This window comes from Echiichthys vipera, assembly GCF_963691815.1.
Source record: "Echiichthys vipera genome assembly, chromosome: 3".
Lineage (NCBI taxonomy): Eukaryota > Metazoa > Chordata > Actinopteri > Perciformes > Trachinidae > Echiichthys > Echiichthys vipera.
In genome coordinates this window covers 10,540,518-10,553,314 of record NC_139828.1, presented here as the reverse complement: position 1 = coordinate 10,553,314, position 12,797 = coordinate 10,540,518, and the positions used below count along the sequence as shown (strand labels likewise).

Here is a 12,797-nt window from a genome sequence, read left to right as displayed (position 1 = left end):
GGTTATAGATTATAATAGCAGCAGGAAGCGTCATGCAGGACCACGGCAGCAGGCACCACCACAATCAGCAGAGACCTGCGAGATGATAAAAAAACCCATATATTTTCTTAAATATCCATTTGATGTGACTTTGACCATACATGTAATAATTCATAGCGCTTTGTTATTGTACAGTTTGTTCTGAAGTCTCTAGTTCACACTTTTTAACAATAAATAGGAGAAACGTGGGTGCAGCTTGTTTCCGGTCCAGCAGGGGCCGCTGTGTCAAACCGGAATCTGACAAAAAAAGAAAAAGACGAGGAAGAAACGTGTACACGGAAGTCCTCCAGGATTTTACATGCATGATTCTTTCCGTGCTTCAGTGTAGTTTAATCTTTCCTCTGGCGCATAGTGAAACAGTAATGGCACTAAACGAAGACGCAGTCGGTGTGGAAACCCTGATGAGGTAACGGGGAAGTTTATCAGAGGACGGTTGAGGTGCAGCGCGGGGTCAATGCACGCGAGGACCTGAAGAGCTGCTGTTTTGACAGCTGGGTTGAGCCCCCGGTACCTGTCTGTCTGCCTGACACACAGAGCTGCGGAGAACAGACACGACCCGGGCTTTACACGCTAAACACGGGGCTTTAATGTAACGCACAGACAAGTGTTCACCTTTGGGAAGTTGCTTTTAAAGCGCCATTGAAGGCAGAAAGGTGAGACTTGTCAACAGTGTTTACTTTGTGAGTATAAACCTCTTTTTTCTTCTTAAAGTCTTCTTCAACTCCTCACTGGGGTTCTCTATTCACCTCCCAACAATACTAACAATTCCGGTCATTTTCACCTTTCTGTGCCCAGCCTCACACCGACCTGTGCTCACCATGGCCTCCTCCCGGCTGAAGTACCTCTCTCTGGGCGTGCTGGTGTTCCAGACCACCTCCCTGGTGCTCACCATGCGCTACTCCCGCACCCTGCAGGCCGAGGGCCCGCGGTACCTGGCCTCCTCAGCTGTGGTGGTGGCCGAGGTCATGAAGATCCTCACCTGTGTGCTGCTCGTCTTCAAAGAGCACAGTGAGTGCACCTGCTGAACACACTGCATACCACCACAATCATAAATAATGCCAGGTTGTTTTTTTTTTCATATTTGCTGAAACGGTCACAAACGATCACCAGATGATCTGTGAAATAGTAATGTTTTTCTGACTCTCGGTGCCTGCTCCTAATGTCATCTGCTAGAGCCACTATGAGGGAAACCAATCAGAGCTGAGCTGGTCTCTGATGCAGTGTCAATGAGTGTAAACCAAGCCCTCACCACAGCAATTTCCTGGTTGATCCAATAAGGAAGTGCCAAAAATTGCAGTTCACCGAGTGGCCACTAGGGGCAGGTTCACAAAAGAGCAATTTCTCATTGACCCCCACGTTAAACAGGCTGTTTTCACAGCATAATTAAACATATTTGAGGCCTGAAAAACATTCCAGTCTGTATGTTTAGGTCGTATCTCTATGACAACACTGAGGAGGGTGAATTTTTTTGTACCGGGCTAGTTTTTATTTTACTGGAGGTTAAAATTTATGAATAGTTAGAGGCGCGGTCTCTTATGTGACAGCTAGCCGCTGGCCCTCACTTTGCCTTGGAGGTAAACGTCAGCCAGATGGACGCATCTCCCTCCCCCCAACGTAACATCAATGCCCTTTTTTTTGGTAACAGGAAATGAGGCAGAGTCTGAAAAGATGGCGACTCTCAGGACGATTGGATTAACTTGAGAGAACGGACCTCGATGTAGAGGCTACGTTCACTTCTATACGGTCTATGGTGCAAACTAGACAGCGCTGATCCAATATAAATAAAGATTATGTTATTGCAGTGCATATTTCTCGCATAAAGTGTTTTCAGAATCACATTTAATTGTACTTTTTAGCTGAGAAAGTTTGTACGACTGGTGGGCGGGGCTTGATTTCAGCTGGACTTGGTCACAAACGTCCTCATTTTGCAGCTGAACGGTGCACTAAAATATGTTTCTGAAAAGACTGTGAGAAATAGGCTATACAGAAACTCATTATTGATTAATATTTGATCGGCACTGCCTAGTTTCACAGTTTGATTGGAGTTTAGGGTGGCCTTTAACACTGCGTCAGAGACTAGCTCGGCTCTGATTGGTTGTTTTTCTTTGGCCGCGGTGGTAGCTAGCTGTAGCTCATGTAGCAGATGCCATTAGGAGCATGCAGAGAGATCTCTGGGAGCAGACAGAAAGAGGAGAAAACTATTACTAATTCACATTTCATCTGTATCATTGTGCTGTCAGAACATAGTGACAGTTTCAGCAAATGTGAAAAAAAAAACAAATCTTTATCATAGAAAGTTAACAACTTCAGCTTTAAAGGTCACACAACTGTGGAAAATGTCTCTGAACATTACATTAATATATAAAACAGAAAAAAACCTCACATTTGAGAAGCTGGAACCTGTCCAACTGAAACACGCCTTATGCAAAAAGCAGGTTTACTGAATCTGTGAAACCTTGAAGCCCCTCAGATCTGGAACCTGGACTGATGCAAGCATGTAAAAAACAAAAAAGTACTGTACTGCTCATCTGTACTTTAGTACGAACATGCCAACCCCTGTACAAATCTTACACAAATGACTTACACAGTACCCACTTTAAACAAATTCCACAGCTAATTTTAGATTCATTACATCCTGCCAAAGCTGACGGACTCAATTACAAATTTAATTTCAAGGTTCTGTATTTCTCGTGCACAATAATTACAGAAATATTCGTTGGCAATGAGACTCTTAGGCCTCAGGCGACAATGCTCATTAAATAACTATAAAAGAAAACCATGCAAGTAAAAGCAAAATCTGAATCGAAGACAAAAAGAGCAAGTTAAGATATAGGGATAAATATATGTACAATTAAAATATAAATTAAGTCATTTGTGTAGACTAGACAGTTGTGAAAATAAATGAAACTGAAATGCAAAAGAAATGTATATCTATGTGTATATATGTGTGTATGTTTCCCTAGGGCCACATTTATTTATATAGCAGTTTGATTCACTTTACATAAAGCACTAAAAATAACGTGTAAAAACAAAGAGAATAATAATAATAATATGTGAATAAAAGCTACAGTGCAGTGTTATAATTTAAAAATTACTTGATTAGATGAAAGGCAGTGTGAATCTGAAAAGACTTCAGTCTTGATTTAAAAGGACGGGAACTTTAAAAGAACGTTTTCTGGGACTTTGTTTCAGATGTATGGTGCATTAAAACTATACTTAAAAACATCTACCCCAGTTTTGTGTTTGTTAAATCAAAGACCATTCTGGCACATCCAGTCAAAGATCTGTTCATTGCACTTACTCAGTGTGTGTATTCGACCCATAGACCACTTATGATATGGTTATGTAAATTTGTGTGTCGTCTGCATAATTGTGATACCTTATTTTCACTGTTTTCCATAATCTGAGACAATGGAAGCATGTAAATGTTGAACTGAAGAGGCTCCAGAATGGAGATGTCAGATGTGTAAGTATTTTAGTGATTTTTAGTAGTTTAGTCGTCTAACTTGTTTGTTTTCGTTCCTTAGGTTACAGCATGCGAGCTCTGAACAGCGTTCTGCGTCAGGAAATTGCTCACAAACCCATAGAAACGCTGAAGCTGGCGATTCCCTCTGGGATCTACACGCTGCAGAACAACCTGCTGTATGTCGCCTTGTCTAACCTGGACGCAGCAACCTACCAGGTACAGCAGAGGACAGGTTGGGTTTGCGGACACCGTGCAGATCTAAATGGCTCAAGTGCAACACAAACAGGACCTAATGTGTCTTTCTGAGACAATTCACACATCCTTGTTCATGGATTACTTACAGTTTCCCCACTCTGTCTCCATCAGGTGACGTACCAGCTGAAGATCCTGACCACCGCTCTGTTCTCGGTGTCCATGCTGGGCCGCAGGCTGGGCGTCTACCAGTGGCTCTCATTGCTGATACTCATGGCCGGAGTGGCTCTTGTGCAGGTCCAGTAAAGCTTCTTGTCTGTTTATTACTTGTAGAAATGGAAATTATTTACCATCATCTAGAAATAGACAGGGGCGGCACGGTGGTTAGGTGGTTAGCACTGTCGCCTCACAGCAAGAGGGTTGCTGGTTCGAATCCTGTCTGGGGCCCTTCTGTGTGGAGTTTGCATGTTCTCCCCGTGTCTGCATGGGTTTCTCTCCGGGTTCTCACGCTTCCTCCCACAGTCCAAAGACGTGCACGTGTTAGGTTAATTGATGACTCTAAATTGCCCGTAGGTGTGAATGGTGTCTCTGTTCGTCTCTATGTGCCCTGTGATAGACTAGCGTCCTGTCCAGGGTGTACCCCGCCTTACGCCCGATGTCAGCTGTGATCGGCTCCAGCCCACCCGCGACCCTGATAGGGACAAGCAGTTGAAGATGGATGGATGGATGGATAGAAATAGACAAAATAATATAATCAAGGGATAATATTCCTCTTGGTGGTAGAGTACATACAGACACCTGGTTGTTCTTATGAGCAGCTGTTTTTAAGTTAAGAAATATCACGTCAAAGATGCCAAAAACACTCTAGTTCCAGCCTCTCAAATGTGAGGATATGCTGGTTTTGTATAGAACTGTAAAGTGAATATCTTTGGATTTTGCAGTGTGGGTCGAACAAGACATTTCAAGATGATCTTGAGCTCTGGATGGTTGCTTTGGGCATTTTGTCCCTATTTTGTGTAGTTTAGTGTTTCTTATAAACCTGTACTCGCCACTCGTTGAGCAAGTTTAGCATGTGGATCATTTTCACCACAAGTAGCTTCCTCCACCTCTTAGTGCTCAGGTTGCTTTTCATGGCTGTCAGCCGAATCATACTGAAAGACGTTAGACAGGCCATCATGTTAATGCCTTTTGAAGTCAAAGAAGAAAGAGAATGTGGCCAATCCTGTTGGTGTCACTTTGTCTAATTAAGCATTTACTCAGCTTTGTATTGGAAGTGTGCCTACCATATTTATTTAGTTTGAATTAATTGTGTGATCTCTAATTTCTTCTAGTTGCCAGATAAAGGAAATATATATTTAATCTTAGTAAGAGTTCTGTGAAGGTTAGATAAATAAAACAAAAATAATGAGGCCTGAACTGGAACACTGAATAAATACTGTCTGCCAGTGGCGATGAGGGATGTGCTCAAGTGTCAGAAAAGGAAATACTTTTGTGATATCACCTCCTCCTCGTTCTTGGCAAAACAAAGAAAGTGCCAGTCAGTTCGTATTACACCGGATGTGATCTTAATGCTGGCTGAGCACACAGACAGAAAGACAACGGAGAGGAGGAGGACATCTTCATAAATCTACAGGATCAGACAGGTAGAAGCATTTACTCCAAACTGTGCAGGCCAGGATGATATATAACAGGGCTTTTATCCTTGACACACCGCCCAAGGCTCAATTAACAGATCCTTACATCACAGGCGATAGTAACCCACGGCCTGTTTACAGTATCTCCTACAAACAAATAAAGAAGCTCAAACGACAGCATGCTGATAACTAATTGTTGTTGCTGTTTTGAATGGTTTATGGTGTCACTTCTCACTCAGTAGGGTTTGTTTTTGCTACTGGAGGAGGTACAGTATATAGGTGGCAGGCAAATAACATCCTGTTCCAGTAATTGTTAACTTATTGAAATGATCTTTACACAAAGAATTAATGTTTTTTTGGTCCAAAAGAAAAGTGCAGTACCTACAATCCTTTTCTTTTTCTTTGCACAACCAGAGATCATCATCTTTTTCTTTTCTTGCATTAACATCACTTTTCCTGCTTACTGCAGCACATAACGCAGAAACTAACACTCGCAGCATTTTTGTTACTTGGCAAAGCTGTGAAGACGCCTTTCTGTGAAATGTCAGGTACCCAGCATCCTGGCTGCAGAGAGTGTGACTGTTAATCATTACAGAGAGTTTAAGCCTTACTAAGTACACACACAGTTTGATTTGGTATTTGGATATTTATTCATTCGATGAAACGCACCTTTTTTTCGATAGGTCGGCTATGGCCACTAAATATCTATTTTAAATGTACACCTTTTAACATTATGGTGTTTTTTTTTGGATGAAAAAAGCCCTCAGATAATAAATACAATTATTCTGTTGGGCAAAATCTTCATTTTTAAATCCCAATCAAGAACTAATCTGAATCTAAATTTCCTATAAAAAATACAATGCAAAACCAATTTCTGTTTTCTGTGGAGAAAATAATCGCTACAAACCAGAATAAAGTATCAAAATACAACATGAGATGGAAAACATTGCTGTTGTGAAGACGATATGCGAATATAGATGCACTCCTATCAGAGCTCAACACTAACTTTTACTAACGTTGCCATCAGGCATCAGCCTTTGGTTGCCAATACTAAAAATAGGGTCGCCATTTTTAGTCACCTTATTGAGTAATTAAGATACTAAGCAGTTTAATGTCAGCTTAAAAATTTAAATGTGACATAAAAAAAGCTTTATTAAAGTAACTGAATCAAATTATTTTCTAGTTTCCACAGTCAAACAACTCCATTTGCTTTGCCGTCTGTAAAACAGGTGCAAACACTAAAACTGGGCTCCGATGTTTTACCCTAAACCAACAGGTTTAAATGTGGACAAAAAAACTTTTGTTTTAAACTTTAACAATATTATTCACCGAGTGCTTGTGGTGAAATTCACAGGACAGATCACAAGCTGGACCCAGTTAATGACCGTTTTCCATCACCTGGCTGTGATTGTTCTGCCAGGGAGGGTAGGCAGAGCTATGCAGCACACTCCTGTGTAACTATGGCCAAACAAACAAAGAGCAATGACTGCAGTACAGATGGAGGGAAGTGAGATCCAAAAAAACCCATCTGCAATTAATCTTCCAGGAGATCTTCAAGATTGAAACCTTCAAAGTCCACTTACTACTTTTCAACCACATCTCACAGTCTTCCTCAGTGGATGGAGTTTGCTTTTAGTGAATGGCTTCTGGGATGTTTTGGGGATTTTGTCAATAGGAAATTGAACTTTTTGTTTTTCAAACTACTGATCCCCAGGTCGAGAATGAACGTTCAACCACAAGGTTTTCACAAGTGTCTCTTTGCGTTTGCAGTGGCCCTCTGAGACTGCGGCCCCAGAAAAGGAGGCCCTCTCTACAGGCTCCCAGTTTGTCGGTGTAGCAGCGGTCCTGGTGGCGTGCTGCTCCAGTGGGTTTGCTGGTGTCTACTTTGAGAAGATCCTAAAGGAGAGCAAACAGAGCGTCTGGGTTCGCAATATTCAGCTAGGTCAGTACCCATCGATCCGTTGAAACAATCAAGGGTTAAAGTTGTACGTTTTTGACATTAGATCAATGCATGTCCATCCACAGAGCAACAATGTTGTGAGATATTGATGAAAACAGATTGAAGCGAGCTCTTGTGTGTGTGCACAGTTTCCTTTATACCCTCCGCAGAGAGCCAGCTGGAATTTTTACCTCCAATATGTTTCTGTTAAGATGAATGTTCCTGTCTAGTTTATTTTTACCCTGGAGCTTGTGAGGCATGTCTCCTACGATACCTGGTGTGAGCTTGGAGCTTGTTCACCTGCATTAACAACATTGGAGCCTAGATCTGCAACGAGAGCAGTGAAGAAAGTTCTGTGTATCTTTGTTGTTGTTGTTGTTAGAAGTTGTAAAAGTGATACAAGAAAATGTAAAATGAAGGAAATTAGCAATCAATGCTGAAACGATTAGTTGATACATTTTTACATTTTAATAGTTTTAGTAATTTGCCGAGCAAAATGCCAGATATTTCTCTATTTCGTATGATAGTCACGTAAATATTTTTGGGGTTTGGACTGGACAAAATATGCTCTCCTCTGTAATGGGCATCTTACATAACAATTGACCTAAGTAGAATCATAATTAGCACATTAATCAAATATGACAACACTAAGTTAGTTACAGATTTATTATTTATTATTATTTTATTTTAAGTAGGGGAGAAAAGCAACTTATTTAGGGTGCATGCTGTGGCAAGATGTTAGAGGAATAGTTAGATATTGTTGGAAAAAACACTTATTAGCTTTCTTGCCGAGAGTGAGATGAGAAGATGGACACCTCTGTCGTGTTTATACACTAAATATGAAGCTAGAGCCAGGAGATGGTTAACACAAGCTTAGCCTATTTTAGGGTTAAGACTAAAAACGGGTGAACAGCTAGCCTGGCTCTGTCCTAAGATGATAAATCTTCAAGCACCTTTTAGAACTTACTTATGAACGCTTTATGTCTCGTATGTTTAAGCCGAACAAAAACTAAAGTGTTAGAAGCGATAGACTGTGGTTTCGTGGTTACATGTCAGACTATTTCTTGACTGAATGACTGAATCATTAACAACGCTAAACTAAAATTCACCATGCAATATGTCTGCGCACAGTAGTTGGTACCATCTGAACTCATCTCTTTCACTGAATTGTAAATAGTTTTACATTGATGATATGATGAATGTATGGGCACCTGTGTCTAGGGATGTTTGGCTTTGTTTTTGGCCTCTTTGGGATGCTGACCTACGATGGAGAGAGGGTGAGGGAGTCAGGAATGTTCCAGGGATACAACTCGGTCACCTGGACTGTCGTAGCACTGCAGGTAACGCTCTCTCCACTGCCAGTGATCCAATATGTCAAATATAATGTCAGGCCTCTGGGGTAACAGAGGCCTGGATTATTTCATGGATCAGACCCCCCCATCGGCCCGTTCAGCTCATGCCTTTGTCCATCTGTGTCTGTGTGTTTGTTGTTTCTCCAGGCACTGGGTGGTCTGGTCATAGCAGCGGTCATCAAGTATGCAGACAACATCCTCAAGGGCTTTGCTACATCGCTCTCCATCATCCTGTCAACTCTTATATCGTACTTCTGGTTACAGGACTTCGACCCCACAGGGTAGAGGAAGCAGTCACTCTCTCCCTCTCTCCTGTATTTTTTTCTCTTGTGCTTTGCTTTCTCATAATCCTAATTTCTCGAGCTGACGGTGTTGTCTGCTGTCGTCCACAGGGTGTTTTTCATGGGGGCCATTTTGGTCATCGCAGCCACTTTCCTCTACGGTTATGAAGGCAAGCCATCCCCCAACCCCAGCAGGGCGTAGGACACTCACGGCTGACACTACAGCAGCAGTAGGAGGTCCTGTTGAAGCGTCACAGCGTGGAGTTGAAAGGAGGACAGAGAGCTGGAGAAACAAGAAGGGGAAAGGTCTCTATCTTATATTGCGATCACAAAAAGGAGGAGACGGAGCAGAGGCGAAGGAAGAGAGGAGGTAAGTAGGCAGGACCGAGGACAGGAAGAGGGAAAAAGAAGGTTAAAAACACAAAAAGCAAGCACAACGCTGGGATGGGTCTTACACACCAAAAGTGCCTCAGCCGAGCAGGGTATTCAATGAGAAAAGACAAGTGGTAATTGATTTTGTTTTTCTTTGTAACTATAATAGAAATGCGTGTGGCTGCCACACCTCCAGATCTGGAGAGAAATTCTCGGCAGGACCGACTAGTTGCTGTTATTTAGAGCCTGTTTGATTGCTCTTCTCTGTTACTGCCACATCAGCCTCACCGACATCATAAAAAAAGCCTCCCAGCACAAGCATTTCAAACATTTGTACTTGTTAGACCAGAGTGAAAATACACTTCTGTAACTTTGAATAAAGGATGACAGAGGCAGACAGGCCGAAGTCAGTACAGACATGCAAATATGTGAATTGGGCGTTACGAATGATGCAAATTACGCAACACGAAATACACAAACATTTACATAATTTGCTCCAAATTTGCATCCAAAGCCTACCACCATTGAGATCCTCCTTCAGAGCATAGCCCCGATAGATCTGAATTCATAAAATTAGCATTTTAAGAGTTGTTTGCTTGTCGTCTTGCGGACAGACCTGGCAAAGCATGGATTCAGACTTTTTACAATTCAGCATCATGATGTTTTTATTTTGGCATCTTTTTGATTTGTTTATGCAATTAAGTCACGGCACAATCTGTACCTTACGTAGCGCTGGAAGCGGCAATCATCCAGAAGCAATCCCTAGAGAAAACAGTGAAATTAACTGAGCTGTGTGCCACCGGATGATGCTATAAACTCAGACCCGACGCTTTTTGGTTTTCTGACGCATCACGGACATCAACAACAGGTACAAAGCAGCAATAGTGGTTATTTCTGTCATGGTTGATGACAGAAAGCAAAGTTGTTGTTCTCTACATTATGAATTAACACAAATTATCCCAATATGATCCCAAGGCCAACTCATGCGTGTAAGCGAGGTGAAAATTTTCTTTGCGTTGGGTGTGAACGCAGCAGTTACAGTGTTTAAGGCTCTGACAGTCTCTCTGGTCCCACGTTGAGCTCTGAAAGCACATTTTTGGCATTTTTTCCCCCTGAAATGAGCCTTTCCCGCCATTGTTTTCCCTGAAGCAGTCAAGTCAAATGGTTTAGGATGCCTGGGAGGCAAAACCACTCACTACACCAAGAGCCTTTAGACCACGGCAGTTGCAGTAACCATAACTAGTATTGTTTCCTGAAGTATGGCTCCCATGTTACGTTTTGTTCAGCTATTTTTGGAAACAGTCCTTGTTGCCAGGCAACATATAGTCATTGGAATGTCTATGATAAACATTGGCGAACTACTGTAGGACCGGTCTGTCTGCGTTACATGTTTTACAGTAATCTATGTGTATGAATAGCCTACAGAAATGTATGCAGGAATGAACTAATCAGAAATGCAGCTCTAGGCTGTAATGGGGGTTATTATTTGAAGATGCTGATTTTTTTTTTAAGTGACAGTTTTATAATGTGGTGAGGATTATTTTGTAAAATTTGAAATTACAGTATGATAACCTTGGGCGTAAATAATAGCAACGTTTCACTTGTAATCTGTAAGTCTAAATGAATTGTCTGTTTAACTTATTCATTCATTGACTAGTCCTCACGTGACTTTTACAAAGCCACTGATCACAAACATCCAGCTCGCTGTGTCCTGCGCCTGTGTTACAAAATACGCTGTTGGTTTTGTGGCAAAGTAATCAAAAATGGTTGAATGTGTAAATCTGACTGAATTATACAGATTACTTCAGACAACTGTGAGGCATTATTTACATCTTGGACAATTTGACTGGTGTTTTTCTCCTGGAACATTTGTTTTTCTTGGGATAAAGCGGGTATAATTAACACGTTTATTATATTAATTACCACTATGTGAATCTTTTATAAAAGAAAAATGTTTCCTTAAAGTTTTCTGTATGTGTTATTGTGTTGAATTCATTGTGTATCTCCTCCCGGATCTTTGCGACGCTACATAAAATGCACACATTTATACCTTGAACAGCTAAACCAAAAGTCATCTGCAATACACTGCAGTAGCACAATATTCTTTACAATTTATCATGGAGCAATCTTAGCAGCATGTCATTCTTTTTAACACAGCTGTCTGATTATAGACTAAGATTAATTGTTTTCACAATTACAAGTCTGCCTTGTCTTATTTAATACTTGGCAGGACGCCTCAGAACTGCAAACTACATGTCATGAATAAATTCACACTTCTGATATTTTTGGCATTTGTTTTAATGAGTTTAAAAACACTGCATGCAAAAGCCAGACAGTCTGAGAGAAAGGACTGTAACACAGCAGAGTGTCATGTTACAACACTGTTAAACACCGTTACCCAGACATTTTAAACCAATAACTGCATTAAACTCCATTCAATCAGCAGAACACATAGGAACTTAACGTGTCGAGCTCACGAACGGGCTTGTGCACCGCTCTACCTCCAGTCCTCAGGCACATATACTGTAAAAGACACTTGAGGCCCTGATACACGCAGACAGCAGACTGTGTGACCTCATGGTCAAGTATAAATGTATTTTCCCCTAACACTGTATTTTAAATGGGGCAACATGTGAAAACGTTTCTACTTTCTATCCCCCTAAAAAAGCCTCAATAATCCTCTGATAATCAGACCAGTAAAGATCACCGTCTTTGATTCTCCAGTCAAAAGTGCTGCTCTAGATGTTACCCTTGATTGTCAATGTGGGCTCTTAGATGCCTCACAAACCGTTCATGTGTCACGGCTACAAGAGGCATGTTTTAATAATATCCAGTCTCCATGCCTCTGTGTGACTGTGCTGCAGGGTGTGCAGTAACCAGGCAGAGACACTGCTCGGGTCGTTCCAGATGAGGTGTTTATGTGTATATGTGTATGTGAAGGCTTGTTTGGTTTGCACCAGGAGTAATGAGCAGCAGCATGGGTAAGATAACATGGTTACATCCTTTTGTCTCTCTTCATCTCTGTCTCATCTGGACTAGCTCAGCACTTCAGTGTGACCCGCTTCGCTGGCCTCACGGAGTGCTGAATGTGTACGAACAGAAATACAACCTAGAGACTTGCCTGGAGAACGATGAGCAACATTTTCATTCAACATGATTGTGATTCTGTCGTCATGACTCGTCTTTTATAAAAGACCATAATAGCACAACAAACAATGTCTGTGGAAACCAAATGCTGTACCAATGTTTAAAGGGTCACTCACCCAAATTACAAACATTTAAATTCTTACTTCTGTCAGTATCTAGCCATGCAGAAAGTGTATTTTTGCAGGTTTTCAGCCTTCACCTTATACAATGGAGATGGATGGAGTGCTACTTGTGTCCAAAGCTTTGACAAATTACTTAAAAAAAAAATCAATATCAACATGTCTCTCCTGAAAAGCTTTGATTTGAAATACTTTCTACTTTGATAACAGCTGTTATTGCTGTTGAATCTTAAGCCATGGCTTGAGAGAGTGGTCG

At 41.4% G+C, this 12,797-nt stretch overlaps 1 protein-coding gene across 2 annotated transcripts; it reads left to right on the top strand.

Moving 5' to 3' along the window:
* Positions 1-320: 320 nt before the first annotated feature.
* slc35a3a (solute carrier family 35 member A3a) lies at positions 321-11,163 on the top strand. 2 transcript variants are annotated; one of them, XM_083911344.1, is made up of 8 exons: positions 321-692; positions 835-1,047; positions 3,567-3,721; positions 3,872-3,994; positions 7,102-7,273; positions 8,492-8,610; positions 8,770-8,903; positions 9,015-11,163. In XM_083911344.1, exons 2-8 carry the CDS (start codon positions 858-860, stop codon positions 9,103-9,105), a joined length of 984 nt encoding a protein of 327 aa, XP_083767470.1. In that variant the 5' UTR covers positions 321-692; positions 835-857; the 3' UTR covers positions 9,106-11,163. The 2 variants fall into 2 exon arrangements, with proteins under 2 accessions (XP_083767470.1, XP_083767469.1); XM_083911343.1 differs by having other exon boundaries at positions 321-719.
* Positions 11,164-12,797: the final 1,634 nt, after the last annotated feature.

Bases quoted from the DNA above. Each gene is read 5' to 3' on its own strand.
- slc35a3a (XM_083911344.1), top strand. From the start codon at position 858: ATGGCCTCCTCCCGGCTGAAGTACCTCTCTCTGGGCGTGCTGGTGTTC. The intron at 1,048-3,566 runs GTGAGTGCACCT...TTCGTTCCTTAG, and splicing joins GCTCGTCTTCAAAGAGCACA to GTTACAGCATGCGAGCTCTG. The intron at 3,995-7,101 runs GTCCAGTAAAGC...TTGCGTTTGCAG, and splicing joins CCGGAGTGGCTCTTGTGCAG to TGGCCCTCTGAGACTGCGGC.